The sequence below is a fragment of the Pyrus communis genome, chromosome 12, assembly GCF_041283825.1.
Source record: "Pyrus communis isolate YQ-2024b chromosome 12, ASM4128382v1, whole genome shotgun sequence".
Classification (NCBI taxonomy): domain Eukaryota; kingdom Viridiplantae; phylum Streptophyta; class Magnoliopsida; order Rosales; family Rosaceae; genus Pyrus; species Pyrus communis.
This window is the reverse complement of record NC_142576.1, coordinates 19,015,906-19,034,415: the sequence shown is the minus strand read 5'-3', so window position 1 is coordinate 19,034,415 and position 18,510 is coordinate 19,015,906. Positions and strand designations below refer to the sequence as shown.

The 18,510-nt window shown below is 41.5% G+C and overlaps 1 protein-coding gene and 1 pseudogene across 1 annotated transcript; both read right to left on the bottom strand.

Annotated features, from left to right (window-relative positions):
* Positions 1-243: 243 nt before the first annotated feature.
* LOC137744654 (short integuments 2, mitochondrial-like) lies at positions 244-16,546 on the bottom strand. The gene is made up of 7 exons (XM_068484425.1): positions 16,265-16,546; positions 16,098-16,175; positions 15,863-16,004; positions 15,669-15,737; positions 15,194-15,292; positions 14,526-14,758; positions 244-483 (listed from the first exon to the last, which is right to left on the bottom strand). The coding sequence occupies exons 1-7, from the start codon at positions 16,544-16,546 to the stop codon at positions 244-246; spliced, it is 1,143 nt and encodes a 380-aa protein (XP_068340526.1).
* LOC148692440 (uncharacterized) lies at positions 10,481-11,155 on the bottom strand (annotated as a pseudogene).
* Positions 16,547-18,510: the final 1,964 nt, after the last annotated feature.

Sequence of the window (18,510 nt, the reverse complement as noted above, 5' to 3'; positions counted from 1 at the left end):
TGTTTCAATGCATCAGTTTGAGAATACAAGTGGTGGTGGTGGTGGTTGAATCAAGTTTCGGTGCTGGTGATGATATTTATGACAACGGCTCAACAGCTGTCATGGGGATGTCGATTGCGATTGCGATTCAGAGCATACACAAAGAAGTGTCCGGGTTAAACGGACCACATGTACAAGTCTATCTATGTAAAGTTAAAGAAGAGAAGTAAAAGCACGAGGGCCGTCATTGTCAAATAAAATGTTTCATGATGGCGGATTATCATCGAGGATGAAAGTACCCAACTTACCTGACCTAAATAAGGTAAGAAACTTCTTTGATGCCATCAAACGAGCTTCAGACCCCTTATTAGGTATCTTTAAGGCCGTTTGCAGTGCTTCAAACTGCTGCTCTATAAGCATCTCCGAGTCGCCCTCATCTTCTGGGTTGCCATTGAATTCTGACTCTGTCGAATACAGTGCAATTTGCACTTCCGTTACCATATCCTGAAAATCAACATGAACAATACTAGAATTTTAAAAGACATAAAAACATAACAATATATTAGCTCATCACACCGGCGATTCTTATCTAAGCTACACTGAAAAGTGTCAAAAATAAAGTGCAAAGTGATGAGTCACACAGCGCGAAGAAATATAAAATGGCTACTGTAAGAGTATCAGCGGGTTAGCGACCAAAGAAACTAAAAGATAAGCTTAACACTCATATACGGTTCTGGCAGTACTTACAAATTACAAATTTGAGTTTTAAGCGGGAAAAAAGAATGCTAATTATAATAAAGAAGAACAGAAATACTGCACCTTGTTAATTACTTACAATAGGAATGACAGTCAGACGTCTTTAATACGAAAAATTTAGTCTGTCACTTCCCGCTTGAAAGGTCATCAATGAGTTACTCATCCAAGTAACAAGTTAAGGAACACAGTATAGACAAGCCTATGGAGAACGTGGATTCACCACCAAGCTTCTTGAAGGGACACCTTTCTTGCCCCTTACTTACCATGACATCATATCAACCATAGTTATATCGTGTACTATGTTATCCTTATTAAGTCAGTCATCTCTTTTCCATATTCATGATTACCCAATCTATTATAAGATATGTTAGTACCATACTTGATCAATCCCGAAACTACTAAGCACCGGTCAACATCATACCGTCAAGGATCTACAAGATACTTCCTCCAACCAGGAGGCCAATCACAACACGACACATGTCAGTATCAGAGGCCAATCATAGTGCGACACGTGTCGATATCAGAGGCCAATCACAACACGACACGTGTCAATGTCAAAACAAAACTAGAAACTCTCTTCTATAAAAGGGGATCATTCTCCCACAATAATCCCTAATATCATTTGTACTAAACTATTCACTAGAACTCACTAAAAGAGAGCTTGAACCTATGTATTTGTGTAAACCCTTCACAACTAATGAGAACTCCTCTACTCTGTGGACGTAGCCAATTTGGGTGAACCACGTACATCTTGTGTTATTTGCTTCCCTGTCTCTATTCATTTACATACTTATCCACACTAATGACCAGAGCAACCTAGCGAAGGTCATAAAGTTCACACTTTCTGTTGTACCAAAGTCCTAGCCGATTTTGTGCATCAACATTTGGCGCCGTCTGTGGGAATCGCACTTATTCCTACTCTCTCCAGCTTTTCAAGCTGGTTTTCACCATTCACACACTTTCCTTCGACCAGGCACCATTCTCCAACATGGGGGAGTGAAAGGAGCCATAGCATGCAGAACGACACCCCCCTCGCACTTAGTGCAAAACAACGAAAGAAGGAACGAAAGAGGTTTGCTCTTCAGGCTAAAGTCAATGAGCTAGAGGCTCAGAACAACAAGATAGTGTTAAAGAATGAGATCCTCTAGGAGCAGTATGAGAAGCTCTTCGGAATGCTCCATGAAGCTAGGCATACTCAAACACACGAACTCATCGCCCTCGGGGAAGTCAACCACCACCTGGGTGCCCCTTAACACGGGGGATCACCTGCCTTCAACATGGATATCCTTAATGGGGAGCAAGTTACTCATCAAGGTGTTGATCAACATGAGACCTCTCTCGACCCAGCTGCTTCAACCCGAAGCAGGAGAAGTGGAGGAAAGCACCTTCTTGCAGAAGGAGTACAAGGATCAAAAGCCGTTTATCGCGACTATTGGGACTTCCTGAGGCAACGTCGAGAGAACCCCATCCACATAAACTCGAAGGTCAATGATCCAAGGGTTTCTGAAAGGTTCGGCCCTCTTCCATGCCTCAAGCCAATTGCCAATCTAGGGAATGAGCGACATGTCCTAGAGGAATATGAAGGTATGGGGGACTCGGGGCCGTTTCGACAGGCTCGCCCTGGAAGTTAGTACGGTGAGTCCAAAGAAAAATCTCATGCCCTTGACCAAGCTTTCCTACTTCCAAAAGGAGATAGAGACTTACAGAAGAAGAATCCAGCAGTACCTGACTCCACTCAGGACCCTCTTGTCCTACAACTCCTTGAGGAAATAAACAAGTTGAAGGCCGAACGTCAGGCCGAAATACTTGACTAGAACCAACCTAGGCCTGGCTCTCTTACAAGGAGGATCTTCGACACCCCCTCCAGGCAAAGACAAAGCAGAAGCTTGGCTTACAACTCTACACTGGAAGGGAGGACCCAATTGAGCACCTTAACCTCTTTGAGTCCACTATGGTATACCGGATGCACACTGACGAAGAACGATGTCTTCTCTTCCCCTTTACCCTCTCTGGCGGAGCTCTGAATTGGTATTGTCGTCTTTCACCTGAGACAATAGACTCATTTGAGGAACTGAGGAAACTATTTGTCTCTCAACACATCTTCCAGATAGATCGCTTGCATTCCGCAGATGACTTGTACATTATTCGCCAGAAGCCAAATGAGTCACTACGAAAGTATGCCAGCCGCTTCAACCATGAGTATTCTTGTTGCGCTGAGGCAGATGACAAGATCGCCCTTAAAGCCTTCACGGCAGGCCTACGCGACTGTTTCTTCAAGTACATAATCAATGCTAACACTTGGAAGACTTACTCTGAGGTAATGGCATAGGCTTATAACCATGCTTCCGCCGAGGCAAGGACATATCAAGGGAAACCCCCTACAACCATCCCTTATCAGCAAATGGGGAGTGGAAGCCAAATCCAACCGAATGAGAAGACCTCAACCTTCCAAACAGCAGTGACGCTTCCCCCTGCCCTACCTAATACCTCGCCAAGTCAACAGGCGTATCATTCTCAGGGCAAGAGGAAACACTTCCATCCTCACCAGTCTCATTTTAATAAAAAGAGTAAAGGGCACTATCGTGATAACCAAAGGTATCACCACGATAATATCTGCCCTCAGGCGGTCAATGCAGTGGACCAAACACGTGTCAAGAATGGTCCTACCCCGAGGTATGAGACATACACACCTTTGAACACCACATGCACAGTCATTTACCCCAGTATAGCTCACTTGATACCAAAGCCAAGGTCGAGGGAGCCAGATTTCAAGTCCACGAAGAACACAGGCATGTTTGTGGTTACCACGAGTATAATGGCCACGACAGCAAGAAATGTATCACCCTCCGTGATCATATTGAAGCTTTGGCATGTGAAGGAAAAATTGACCAGTTCCTCCTTCACCCTCTAAGGGATAACCGCAACTAACGCCAAGTGAATGTAATATATTCCATAAGCAGTGGCACACTTATATCTGAATCTTCCAACAGGGCCATGAAAAACAATGAACGAACGTTGAAGCCTGGCCACCAAGTGTTTCACGTGGAAGACATCAGAAGAGGTAAGTATCAAAAGCCTAACTGGGATCCAATATGTTTCTACCCTGAGGAAGAAAGAGGTATCATCTATCCTCACAATGACCCACTGATTGTGGAGGCTCACATAGCCAACTTTGATGTACGACGAATCCTGGTAGACACGGGGACGTCGGTCAATATCATGTTTGCTGAAGCTTTCAAAACACTTAATGTAGCTGAACACTTGCTCGATCACTCGGTTTCTCCTTTGATAAGCTTCTCTGGCGATGTCGTGCAACCTTTAGGGAGCGTACATTTACCCTCCACCATCGGTACAGGCCCGTACACAGCCACCATCACCACTAACTTCTTGGTGGTCGACTGCCCAACGGCATACAATGTCATCTTTGGGCGCACAGGCATTAATGATCTCAAGGCCATGGTATCCACGCATATGTTGTTGATGAAATTTCCAACCCCCTATGGCAATGGTTACATCAGAGGAGATCAACTTAGTGCACGATCATGTTACAACACTTCAGTCAAAGAGCAACACTTGCATGTACCCAAAGAAACACTTTCTATACATGACCAAGTTATCAAGACCAGCTCAGACAAAGCCAACTTGAATATTCACGGTGGTAACAATCAACCCGACGATCCTCGAGATGACTCTTTCACCCAGCAAGCACAACCTGCTGAAGAGTTGGAGAAGGTCTCTATCTCAAGAGATTATCTAGATCGCATAGTGAAGATTGGCACCACTTTGTCACCACCTATTCGGTTGGCATTGATCTATTTTTTGCAAGAGAACACTGAAGTCTTCGCCTGGTCATACGAGGACATGCCAGGCATCTCTCCCACTATCATCTGTCATTGCTTGAGTATTGATCCCAAGACCAAGCCGGTGAGACAGAAGCGAAGATCTTATGATGTTGAACAATATAAAGCAATGAAGGCAGAAGTTGAAAAACTTAAAAGCATAGGCTTCATCCGTGAAGTCAATTATCCAACGTGGGTAGTAAATGTGGTCCTTGTTAAGAAAAATCCGACCAAGGAAAGTCTCTTGCTTCAAAAGATCTTGTGGAGAATCTGTGTCGACTACACCGACTTAAACAAAGGATGTCTGAGTGATAGCTTTCCCCTTCCTGTCATTGATAGACTTGTAGACTCTACAACAGGGTGTGAACTCTTGAGCTTCATGGATGCTTACTCAGGGTACAATTAAATCCTCATGAACCCTTCGGACCAAGAACACACGGCCTTCACCACTGATAGAGAACTATATTGCTACAAAGTCATGTCATTCGGCCTAAAGAATGCAGGGGCGACTTATCAAATATTAGTCAATTCAATGTTCGCTGAACAGATTGGGAAAAGCATGGAAGTTTATGTTGATGATATGTTAGTCAAAAGCAAACATGCTAACCAACACATTGCCAACTTGTCTGAAACCTTCTCCATCCTGAAGAAGTATCGAATGGGGTTGAACCCCAACAAATGCGCTTTCAGTGTGGGCTCTGGAAAATTCTTGGGCTTCATGATTGGCCAACGAGACATTAAAGCTAACCCCGATAAGATCAAAGTAATCATGGACATGAAAGAACCAGTAACCTCAAAAGACATCCAGACCCTTACTGGCAAGGTGGCAGCCTTGACCAGGTTCATCTCTAAGGCCACAGACAAATGCGCTCATTTTTTCAAAGCACTTAAGGGAAGTAAGAAGTACATTACGTGAACCGATGAATGTGCCGAAGCATTTAAGAACCTCAAGGAGTACATGACTAAAGCCTCTCTGCTTTCCAAACCTAAAGTTGGCGACACCCTAATTGTCTATCTATCTGTCTCAGCTTCAGCAGTTAGTTCAGTCCTCATTCATAGGGATGGTAGTATCGAATGACCTGTCTACTACGCTAGCAAAGCTTTACAAGATGCGGAGACACGATACTCCAACATTGAGAAATTAGCTCTAGCATTAGTCATGTCTGCTCGGAAACTTCGCCCCTACTTCCAAGCACACTCCATCATCGTGCTTACCAATCACCCCTTTCGACAAATACTTCAGAGTCCTGACACTTCGGGGCGAATGATCAAATGGGCCATAGCACTGAGAGAGTTTGACATCTCCTACCACCCAAAGCTAGCTGAAAAGGGCCAAGCAGTTGCAGATTTCATTGCCGAATTCACTTATCCCGTTGACATTTCTCCTACACCTGAGGCAGCGGCTTCATCACCCCTGGAAACCCAGAAGGTAGAACCAACACTTCCAGTATGGACTCTATATGTTGATGGCTCATCCAACCAACAGGGTTGTAGAGCATGACTAGTCCTGACTACCCCTGACAAAGTGGCAATGGAGTATGCTCTCTGCTTCAAATTCAAGGCGTCAAACAATGAAACTGAGTATGAGGCCCTTTTAGCAGGCTTACGTTTGGCCAAACACCTTGGAGTTAAACAAATTAATATCTTCAGTGACTCCCAATTGGTGGTTAACCAGGTCACCAACAACTTTGATGCTAAGGATAACTTCATGGTAGCGTATCTTGCGCAAACGCAGCTTTTGCTCAAGCACTTCCACTACCAGATCACCCAAGTCCCTCGAGTGGCAAACAGTCATGCAGACGCTTTGGCTTACCTCGCCTCAGCAGTGGAAGACAAGATTGGGAGAAAAATTCATGTCGAATTGTTGGCAACACCAAGCACCATGGTCACAGAAGTGTGCAACTTGCAACAGGGGAATAGCTGGATCACCCCAATTTACAAATTCCTTGTTCATGGCACTCTCCCAAATGATAAAATCCAAGCTAAACATATTCGATACAAGTCTACCCGTTACCTGATCATTAATGACCAACTCTACAAGCGAGGTTTCAACCTACCATACTTACGGTGCCTCACACCTGCGGAAGCGGAAATTGTCCTTCGAGAAATACATGAAGGAGTCTGCGGAGATCATGCTGGATCTCGATCCCTAGCACACAAGGCTTTTCACCAAAGATATTACTGGCCAACACTCCACCAAGATGCCATCAGAATATCCCGCTTATGTGATAAGTGTCAACGTTACGCAACTATTCATCACTCCCCTCCCGAGCCTTTTACTCCTATGATCAACCCTTGGCCCTTGGCCCAATAGAGACTTGATTTGATCGGCCCAATGCCTACAGGAAAGGGCAAGGTCCACTATGTAATCGTTACAGTTGACTACTTCACAAAGTGGGCCGAAGTAGAACCCTTGGCAACCATTACTGAGGCAAAAATAGAAGACTTCGTATGGAAGAACATCCTTTGCAGATTTGGCATTCCTAATGCGATAGTCACGGACAATGGGCGACAGGTTGACAACAAGAAGTTCAGGATGTTCTGTTCTAAGTTCAACATCAACTTATGTTTTGCCTCCCCGGCTCATCCCCAATCTAACGAACAAGTTGAGGCCATCAACAAAATAATCAAGCGCACTTTGAAAACCAACTTGGACAAGGCTAAAGGTTGTTGGCCAAAATTTGTACCCCAAGTTCTTTGGTCATACCGCACTTCATATCGAACTTCAACAAGAGAAACTCCATTCTCACTTGCCTTTGGTACAGAGGCTGTTGTCCCAGTTGAGCTTGAGCAAGCAACGTTTCGAGTCCAGAACTACATGCAAAGTAAAAATGACAAACAACTCACCCTCAACTTGGATCTAGTCGAGGAACACAGAAACCAGGCTCACTTGAGGAATGTCGCCTACAAGCAACGCATCTTCAACTACTATGACTCAAGAGTCAAACCTCGCTCTTTCAAAATGGGGGATTGGGTATTGAAGAAAAGATTACTCTGCGACAGAGTCCCAAGTGAAGGCACGCTTAGCCCAAATTGGGATGGACCGTTTGAAGTTATTGGCATCAGTCGCCCTGGTTCTTACAAGCTTAGGAGCTCCGATGGCAAGACCCTTGGCCATCCATGGAATGCTGATCATTTGAAGTACTATTACAAGTAGACTCACACTGTACAAGTGTTGAGCTACGGCCATTTGGCATCCTATATAATGAAGGCCATTTGGCATCAATTCAATAAAGAGGTGATTTAGACAACTTGGTCCTAACTCCCTTACATCCCTATCACTGAAACGCTCAGGTTCAAAGCTTCAACACGAATGCTTACAACATGAAATAAAGTCTAAGTATATGTCAACATAACTTATATCCAAACAAGGGATCCTTTCATACATAGCAAAACATTCATAAGCATGACTCATGTCAATCAACATAAACATCATACATTCTAACACATTCATACATAAACATCATACATTCCAACACATCCATACATAAGCCAACTGTGCTTCGAAAGGGTTCAACACAATTTGTGTCATTTGACACTTGCTACAATGTGCCTCGACACCTTGCCCTTATTCTCACCAACCAAGTGATGAAATGTGAAGAAAGAACTCATCTTCATGCCACCAACGAGGTGATGACATGTACAACTTGTACTCTCCTTCATGCCACCAACCAGGTGATAAAATGTACAACCTGTACTCTAATATCATTTGGCAACTTGCCACTCATGCCACCAACCAAGTGAAGAAGGAACTCATCTTCGTGCCACCAACCAGGTGATGAAAGGTGATAAAGGAACTCACATTCGTACCACTAATCAAATGATGAAAGCAACTCACCATTCATTACACCAACCAGAAGACGAGTGGTACAACTTGTACATGTGAACTCCTAGCAGTCACAAATAATCAAAAACCCTCAAGCATTACAACTGAACTAGGGGAACACTTATACTTAACAAGAGTTATAGTCACCAACAAAGTTTTATTGCAAGCCAACAACGGCTTCAATGCATGGTATACGAAGATCAAGCTCTTCAGCCCTCTTACATATGCTTCAGACATTTCTCTTCTGTAACAATGCAAATACTACAACTCGTAGAAAGCTTCACACACTCTTGATCAAGACTGTTCGAAGCAAATTCAATTTATATGGTTCACCCAAACCTTCGACTACTACAAGGTGTGGCTTGCATCACAATCTCTTGCTCAACAGTGTGGAAGCAAAATTGGTATATGTTGTCTTTCCCACATTTCCAAATTTCTAATTTTCCAAAAAAAAAAAAAGAAAAAAAAAAAAAGAAAAGAAATTGGGAAATTCAACAACTTCAACAAATGTCAAAAGCCTTACACACTCTTGATCAAGATAGTGTGAAGCAAAATCAATTTATGGTGCCCAACAAAGCTTCAACACAAAAGTTTCACGTACAAAGTTTCAACATCAAACAAAGCTTCAACAACAAAGCTTCCACATCAAACAAAACTTCGTCAATGGAGAGCAACTACAATTCTCAAAAAGCTTCACACACTCTTGATCAAGATAGTGTGAAGCAAAATCAATTTATGGTGCCCAACAAAGCTTCAACACAAAAGCTTCACCTACAAAGTTTCAACATCAAATAAAGCTTCATCAATAAAGAGCAACTACAATTCTCAAAAGCTTCACATACTCTTGATCAAGATAGTGTGAAGCAAAATCAATTTATGGTGCCCAACAAATCTTCAACACAAAAGCTTCACTTACAAAGTTTAAACATCAAACAAAGCTTCATCAATGGAGAGCAACTACAATTCTCAAAAGCTTCACACACTCTTGATCAAGAAAGTGTGAAGCAAAATCAATTTATATTGCCCAACAAAGCTTCAACACAAAAGCTTCACCTACAAAACTTTAACACAAAAGCTTCAACACCCAAGTTTCACTACAAAGGTTCAACTCTCAACTACAAAGCTTCAATACAAAAGGTTCAACACCAAAATTTCACCTACAAAGGTTCAACTCTCAACTACAAAGCTTCAACACCAAAGCTTCAACTCTCAACTACAAAGCTTCAACACCAAAGCTCTCAACTACAAAGCTTCAACACAAAAGCTTCACTACAAAGGTTCAACTCTCAACTACAAAGCTTCAACACAAAAGCTTCAACACCAAAGTTTCACCTACAAAAGTTCAACTCTCAACTACAAAGCTTCAACACAAAAGATTCAACACAAAGCTTCAACACAAAAGCTTCACCTATAAAGCTTCAACACCAAAGCTTCAACACAAAAACTTCAACACCAAAACTTCACCTACAAAACTTCAACATCAAAACTTCACCCATTAAAAAATTAAAAAAAATTAAAAAAAAAATAATAAATAAATAAATAAAATTTCGAAAATTCAAAAAAATAAGAAATAAAAAAAATTCAAAAATTCAAAAAAAAAAAAAAAATGGCCTAGGCCTCCCCTTCTTTAGGCCTAACAACTTTCATACCAAATATATATGAATAAGGAGTTTTAAGCAACCACTTAGAAAGGAAAATGGTGAAGTTTTGTTTGGAAAATTGCCTACTAACAAGACACCTCCCTCGACCGGAGACTTGGGGGACTCCTACCATATACCACTACACCTTGGAACTCAGAAATTTCACGACTACTCAGTGCCTTGGATTTTTCAAGTCCCCAACTGAGAAGTTTTCCTCACTCAAGAAATTAAGGGAGCACTACTTCAACCTACAAGGTCCACCCACGAAGTTTCAACATGCAAACTTCAGCAAAATAACAAATTCAAAGAACTTAATGAAGGATACCTTAGTGTATTTAACACAACACGTTGAATGAAGTAAAGCTTATTTATTAATATCTTCGATAAATTACAAATACGTGCATACACATGAATCAAAACAAACAAACAGGAGGGTGCCTTCACAAAGGCTACTCAGGAGAAGTTTCAACACTCGGCAAAGCCGCAGAAATAGAAGGCACCAGAGGGTGATTATTTGGAGCCTCAGTACTGGGCAGAACCCCAGAAAAAGGAGGCACCAGAGGTTGATCATTTGGAGCTTCAGTATGTGGTACAGCCCCAGAGGACGAAGGCAATAAATGCCTTTCGAACAAACTCACAAACCTCTGATGATCATTTAAAATCTGACCCTCAGATTCCTGTAACTGGTCAAGCTTTCTCTTCATGGTTGTAGCATAGTTATGTGCAAGCATGTGCAACTGTCTATTCTCGTGCTTACGTCCTCTAATCTCCTGTTTGAGACTTATCACTTCAGCCGCCAATGATTCAACTTGGCGAGTTCGAGCAGATAGGCGTTGGGCCATATTAGGCACAGAACCTGCACACTGAACATTGAAAGCCAGAGAATCCTTAACAACCAACTCATCGGATCGTTTGGAAAGTAGTCTGTTGTCTTTGGGAGTGAGAAGATTATTGACCACTATCGCAGCGATCATATCATTCTTCATCACAGAGTCCCCAATAGTAAGGGGACCAGTAGGAGATAAGAAGGATGGGCGCCATATGTTATCTTGAAGAGACATGGCTACCTCTTATACAGCATTCAAGTCCAAACGACGGTCGGAGGGGCCAGACATTCTCAGAAAAGATGAAGAAAAAAATGAAGTACAGTAAGTCTCAGAAGTACGAAGATAAGGAAAAAATTCCTACAAACAATAACTTTCAGAACAGACTCCTTGAACTTAATTGGCGCTCCTATAAAAGAAAGATCCAGATCTTCAATAGGGCTGCTTGTTCAAAAATCGAAGAGGCACAACTCTCCAAATTTTGAGAAGCGGATTTCCTGGGTTAAAATTTATTAACAATCTCCACACGCGACATCAGTTCCTCAGATACCAAGGACAACTTTGCCAAAGAACTCTGACAAAGTTAAGACAGGTAAATGTTGAAGGCCCAGTTACCCTACTACTACCCACAAGGATAAAGGAATAGCACTACTGCTTGATTATTGGAAAATCCTTATGTGTGTCAACCTCTGCGCTCCGTGGCAAAGCAAACTTGCAAAAATGCCCAACCTTTCTTCACATCTGAGAAAACACTCCCAACAGGATTGCTTACCTAGAAATCGAAAAGGCATCGCTCTTCGAATCTCGAGAACCATATCCCCAACAAGATTGCCTGCTCAGAAATCGAAGAGGCACCGCTCCCCGAACTTCGAGAAGTCGGATTTCATTGGATAAAATTTGTCCACAATTCTCACACGCAACATCAGCTTTTTGGATACCACATACCACTTTTTCAAAGTGCTCTGACAAAGTTAAAACACGTGAACCTTGCAGTGACCACTACATTGCTTTGACCGACAAGGGTAAAAGAACAGCATTACCACTCGTTGTTAGGACAATTCCCATGTATGTCGACCTTCATCCTTCACAGCCAGGCAGACCTGCCAAACAAAAAAAAAATGTTCAGCCCTTCCCCACATCCGAAATGGCACTCCCAATCTAGCCTCTCGAAATACTCCGTTTTCTTCTCCTTCGATAATACCCATGCCAACCAGCCACATCAGAGCAAGAATATCTCATATCATCAGGGTTGAAAGCAAGAGTATCCCATATCATGCTTTTTCCCTGTCTTTTCCTTTGCCCTTGCTCTTACCTGTAGGACAAGGAGAAAAAATGCAATTATTCAGAACCTGAAATCAAACTTCCGATCTAGAACTGATTGCCCGGAACCTTTGCCTGGTCGTTTGCCTAGCATTGCTTTCGAGTACTCATCATCAACTGTTGTCAAGGTCATGAATTCCTTCGGCAAATACCTCAGAACAGTTGGTACGATATTGGCTCTTTACGCTGAAGCTGCCAAGCATTGATGAGTCACTGAGAAGTAGTGCTCTGAAGGACCATTTAAATGCAAAGGTTACACACCATTTCTGCTATACAAAAGATTGAAGCAGAAGTTTCAACGGCGAGCTAGAACAGATCACTACAGCACGACGCCCCTTCTTGTGGAACCGCACAATCCAGACGGAAGAGTCTAAGTCAAATCCAATCTCGGCATCATTGCTCTAATTGAAGAGATCGAGAAGCCTCAACAGCCTTTTTCTAGCACCGTTGTCGAAGAACAAAGCTTCGCCATACCACATCTACTACTTTGTCAAACAGCAAAAGTATCCCATATCATCAGGATTGAACATACTCCAGGTCTGACGGACTTGTTTTGACCCTCAAATTCTGGAGTCAGCTCGCTCCTTTGGAGGAAACCAGAAAACCCTCCAACCCAGTTCAAGAATACATCTGTGGAAAGTCAAGTACAACAAAGCACGTGCCGATTTGTCCGTCTTCTCCAAAAACAAGAGTACCTCATATCATCTCTTCTCCCTGTTTCTTCTCTTTATCCTTATTGATGAATGAGAGACAGGGAGAATGAGTACAATCAACCGGAACCCAAGATCAACCTACTGATCTGAGACTGATTGCTTGGAACCTTGATTGCTTACCTTATCTGTCACCTCCTTTGGCAGATCTCCTCGCTTAGAGACTTGGGGGACTCTTACTATATGGTTTGTATCGCACTTGACCAAACCCGAAACTACAAGTAAGCGTCAAATGAAAATGATACATTACCTTGTGCGTCAATGCCAACCAAAGATACCACTCCTGGATGAAGGAAAAGTACTTCCAAGAGAAGATGCTACATCTACTTACAAGACAGAGAAGGCAAGTGAAGGCGACACCACACTTCGGTACTTGGAAGTTTTGTGATTACTCAATGGCTTGGATCTTGCAAGTCCCTAACCGAGGAACTTCCCTCACTCAGGAACTTAGGGGAGCACTGTTTGTACCATACTTAACCAATCCCGAAACTACTAAGCACCGGTCAACAGCATACCGTCAAGGATCCACAAGACTTTTCCTCCAACCAGGAGGCCAATCACAACACGACATATGTCGGTATCAAAGGCCAATCATAGCGCGACACGTGTCGATATCAGATGCCAATCACAACACGACACGTGTCAATGTCAAAACAAAGCTAGAAACTCTCTTCTATAAAAGGGGATCATTCTCCCACAATAATCCCTAATGTCATTTGTACTAAACTATTCACTAGAACTCACTAAAAGAGAGTTTGAACCTATGTATTTGTGTAAACCCTTCACAACTAATGAGAACTCCTCTACTCCGTGGACGTAGCCAATTTGGGTGAACCACGTACATCTTGTGTTATTTGCTTCCCTGTCTCTATTCATTTACATACTTATCCACACTAATGACCAGAGCAACCTAGCGAAGGTCATAAAGTTCACACTTTCTGTTGTACCAAAGTCCTCGCCGATTTTTTGCATCAACAAGATATACCATGCAGATAGAAGGGAAACAAAAAATTCACCACCCAAATATCACCATTGCGTTAAGCATGTTGGAAGTAAACTTGCCCTTGATTCTCTAATACATGTCTACCTTCTACTAAGCAATCTGAACGTAAGCTGCAAATCCCAAATGGCATGGCATCAACCACCAAGTAGCTTCGACTTGTAATACCAACATCCGAAATTGACCGTACCTTTATAAATGACATAACCAGAAACCAAAAGAAAAAAAAAAAATCTCTATTGTGCTAGCATTGGTGGCGACTCCAACAAGTCAAGATGGTATCATACATAAATGTGAGAATCCTTTACCTCAGCACTTTAATCCAGGTAAAACTACCAAATAAAGTATTGTCGTGCTCCTACAATGCCTACTTTTAAACAAATTACAGCAATAACATTCATGATGTGATGTGAGACGCCTTTGCTTTAGTACTTAATCTACAGTGTGGTTTCTCTAAGTCAGAAAACTAGTACCAGGTTTATGAAATATAAATATATAAAAAAAAAAAAAAATCTCTGTTTGTTTCCACGAAGTATGTTCTTCTGTTAGTGTTCAAACGAAGTGACTAAGCATAGGAAGTTTGACATTATCACCATTAAAACTTGCTCTATGGAAAGACAGACAAGACTACAGTAATCTCTGTTAACTCAATGTACGACATATCGGACTTATTTGGCACCTTCCTTCTATTAGGTCGATGGTTCTTAAGACTGTAATCAATTTTGTCTTCGGCTTCATATTGAATCCCTTTCATTCTCCTATTTTTAGAGTTCTTCCAGTGAAAAGGTGTCCCTCGTGAATTTAGAACTGCAAGTAAATATTGAGCAATTCGATCCTCCCCTACCACTGAGTCCTTAATAGATCCTGCATGTACACTTGAATTATAAGGTTCACTGAGATGGACAGAAGTAGCAAACTACTCCATGCCCCGGGTTCCTAAAAAAATTATCAGCAAATTTATTCAACCCAATTCAAGATTAACATGACCTCGTCATTCTTCTTTCAACACATGGAAGTTGGAAACCCATCAAAATCTTATATTTACCTAATCAGAATTTCATTCAATATGGATCTTCAACTCCATAAATAGGCATAGAATATTCAAACATTTGATCCTCTCCATCTGCCAACAGTGAAAAACCAACTAAAGCTATCAAAGTACAAGTTCATTTTATATTTTCAATGAGCAAGGTACACCTAAGCCTATATACATGAAGGACTCTGAACCGAAGATACAAGATGAAACTTCAAAAGAGAGAATGTTAAGGTGATTGCCAACAAAGTTGAGAAGGGTCAAACCTGCAAGAGCTAGCTTTAACCCCATCTCTATGTCTGGGATACTTGGAACCAACACACCTGGAGTATCAAGAACATATATGCTAGGCTGATGAGCAATCTGTATAGGAGCAATTAAACAAAGGGGAAACAGATGAGAATTTTCCATTTTCAAATCAACAAGATAAAGGAAATATAGAAAGAAAGAATCAGAAGGAAAGCATTAGAAGACAAAAGAAACAAAAAATTAGAACAAGATAGATGCTTTATTATTTTGCTTAACAAATGAGATAGATCGAAAAGTGTACAGTCAGCAAAGAGACTTAGTATAAGAAAGGAGTGGGTATTATTCATTGTTAGTCTGTTTTGTTCTTGGTCAAGAGAGTTTTGCATTTCTGAAACACTGAAAAAGAGAATTTACCCATCGGCTAGGTTGCATTTTCAATTCGACGTAAAATGAAAAGGAAAAACTAAATCAAGAGCAAAAAGGACTTCAACTTGAATCCAGCAATGTCCTGAGTAACACCAGGCAACGGATCCACCGTGGCGCGCTTCATCTTCCCCTGAACTACGAAAGAAACACGAGCACTGTCATTCTTCAATGTGGATTGCCTGAACTCCATGGTTATTAATAACTTAAAGACATTCCACGGTTCCACCGCCAATATAGTATTCAAAACAACTACCTCTTACCGGGAAAGCGAGAGGATGCAATCCGATGAATATTACTGATTAGAGCTGATTTCCCAACATTAGGAACACCAGCAACCATAACAAGCAGAGTGGGTTCCCTCGAAATCGCTTCCTTCAACTTATACTCCACCAGCTCAAGAAGCTTCAATAACCCAGTGCTCATTGCAGGATTTTGAACCCAAAAATCAATAAATTGCAAGCCAAAAATTGCTAGTGATGTTAACATTGAATATACCTTGGAAACCGAACTCCTGCTATGTGCATTGATGGGAAGGCAATCTTGCTTGGAGGATTCAAAAAATCGAGTCCATTTCTACAACAATCAAACCAAGAAAAACATGAAATTCATCAACAAATTATAACAATAACAACCCAAAAACCACAAGTTTATATTAACATTACTTGCATGATGTTGGGATTGGCGAGGTCCTTCTTGTTGATGACAATGAAGGAGTGTTTGGCGCGGAGCTGGGGCTGGAAGTCTTGGTTGGCGGAGGACATTGGAATTCGAGCGTCGCGGACCTCGATGACGAAGTCGGCGAACTTGAGGCGATCGCGGATGGCGCGTGTGGCGGCAGCCATGTGGCCGGGGAACCAATTGATGGCTCCGCCTCCGGTGTTGAAACCCATCTCTCCCAACCCCATCATCCCCTTCTTCACCAACCCTTTTGACCGTAACCCCATTTCTCAATCTCTGTCCGTGGTTTCTAAAAGCCCGAAATTGAGAAAGCTTTTGTGGAAGTGTTGACGATCTCTGATTCTGTCGCGGGTTTAGTGGGAGTTTCAGGGAGGGGTTTAAGCCTACGCTTATAAGCACAAAGGTTTTGTTTCGTCTTCATTCTATTTTTTTAATTTTTTTTTTTTTTTTAGAGAGATCAATTTTTTAAATTAAATTTGTAAATTAAATGATATTTTATTAATAAGAAAGAAGCACGTTGATCAACAATTGATTAATAATTCTATTATCAACATGCACATGATTTGGTTTACAAAATTTGATCACTCTAACATTATTATGTGGATAATACACATAATTGAAACTACTCATTCTTGATAGGAAGAGCCCTTGTTGCCCAAGTGAAGTACAAGTTGGATTGGAAGTTTCAAACCGACGTGAAAATTTCCATTTTGAATCCGAGTCTTTTAAACCCTTAAAATTACGTTTTAAAGTTCTGAAATTTTTTTGAGCTTTTCGTTTTTGGTCTGATTTACTTCCATTACACTCCCTGAGGCTCCCCTACGTTCACGGGGTAGTTTTGAGTTATTACACATTTTGTAATTCACCAAATTCCCGAGGGAAAATCTAATTGTATTATATTAAGGCCATGTAGTGCCAAATGAGTAATAAGTGTGCATCTCGGGCAAAGGAAAATATGAGGCTTCAAATCACAAGTTCGAAAGAAGAGGAGAGGCTTTAAATTAAGTTACAATATGTCTCAAGAGGGTCCTCATATGCCTTTACATTCATGTCACATTAACAGTGTACCCTAAGTAAGCACGAAAATCGCTCACTTTAAGGGTAACTTCAAATCACAAGTCCATGAACCATGTTTCAAGACTCACACTCATGTTCTTCATCAAGCTCGTGGAAAATCAACAAGCACAACAAACATATGCTGATTCATCCCTAACAAAGCCGAATACCACACACCACGCTCGTGGTCCCATTTCATTCAAGATCAAAACTTTGATGGCCCTCAAAGAAATGACAAGTCTGATTCAAGATCTAGTGTCCACCACCCTTGAATCAAAGTCGACTCCAGAGAAATGAAATAAATCTAAACCTTTGTAGGAAAACCAGAAAACTCTCTAGCTAAAGCAAACACTCGTGTTCTTCATCAAGCTTGTGAAAAATCAACAAATGCAATAAACACATGCTGATTCATCCACCACCAAATTTGAAGATCACCCACCATGTGAAACTCCTCGTGGTCCCGATTCGTTTAAGACCAAGCCTTGACAGCCCTTGAATCAACATCTATGTTGATGGACTTCAAAGCACAGTGGTCAAAGTACATTCACTATGTGGATGGACTTCAAAACGTGCATTCTACACGTGACAAGCACATGTATACGTCACATCTTAAAGTGGGAGCATTTGTAAACATCGAAATTTTGGTGAATTAAATGTTCACCAACGCATTAAAGTTTCAACATGTCAGGGCTTACGTGGCATGGGCCATATGTCTCACAAATCGTACACATGGATGTAACTTATCAAAATCGGATGAGTCATCAAGAAGGACACGTGTCAACACTTGGCGAAAAGAATTATTTGGTTTTAATTTAATTAGATTAAATATTAATTGGTGGAGTGAAATCATGAACAAGCCACAAATTGAGTCCTGGTTCTGTCGTGAATTAATCAAGCCCACAATTAAGGCCAAATCCATCCGTAGTCAAGGCTTAGAGAGTTTATAAATACGAGGCTCTTAGGCAAAGAAAGAGTCCAGAAAATCATTCTCAAACCCAGATGCTGAAGCTCTCAAGCCCCCCAAACTCCTTAATTCTCAAACACTTAGAAGACTCAGAAAACTCTCTACGTTCATCATCAAACCCGTAAAGAATCATTAAGCACACTACACGTGTCGATTCTTTTATCGACACAAGCCAAATCCTTGCAACATCTGTTTATCCGAGATCAAATT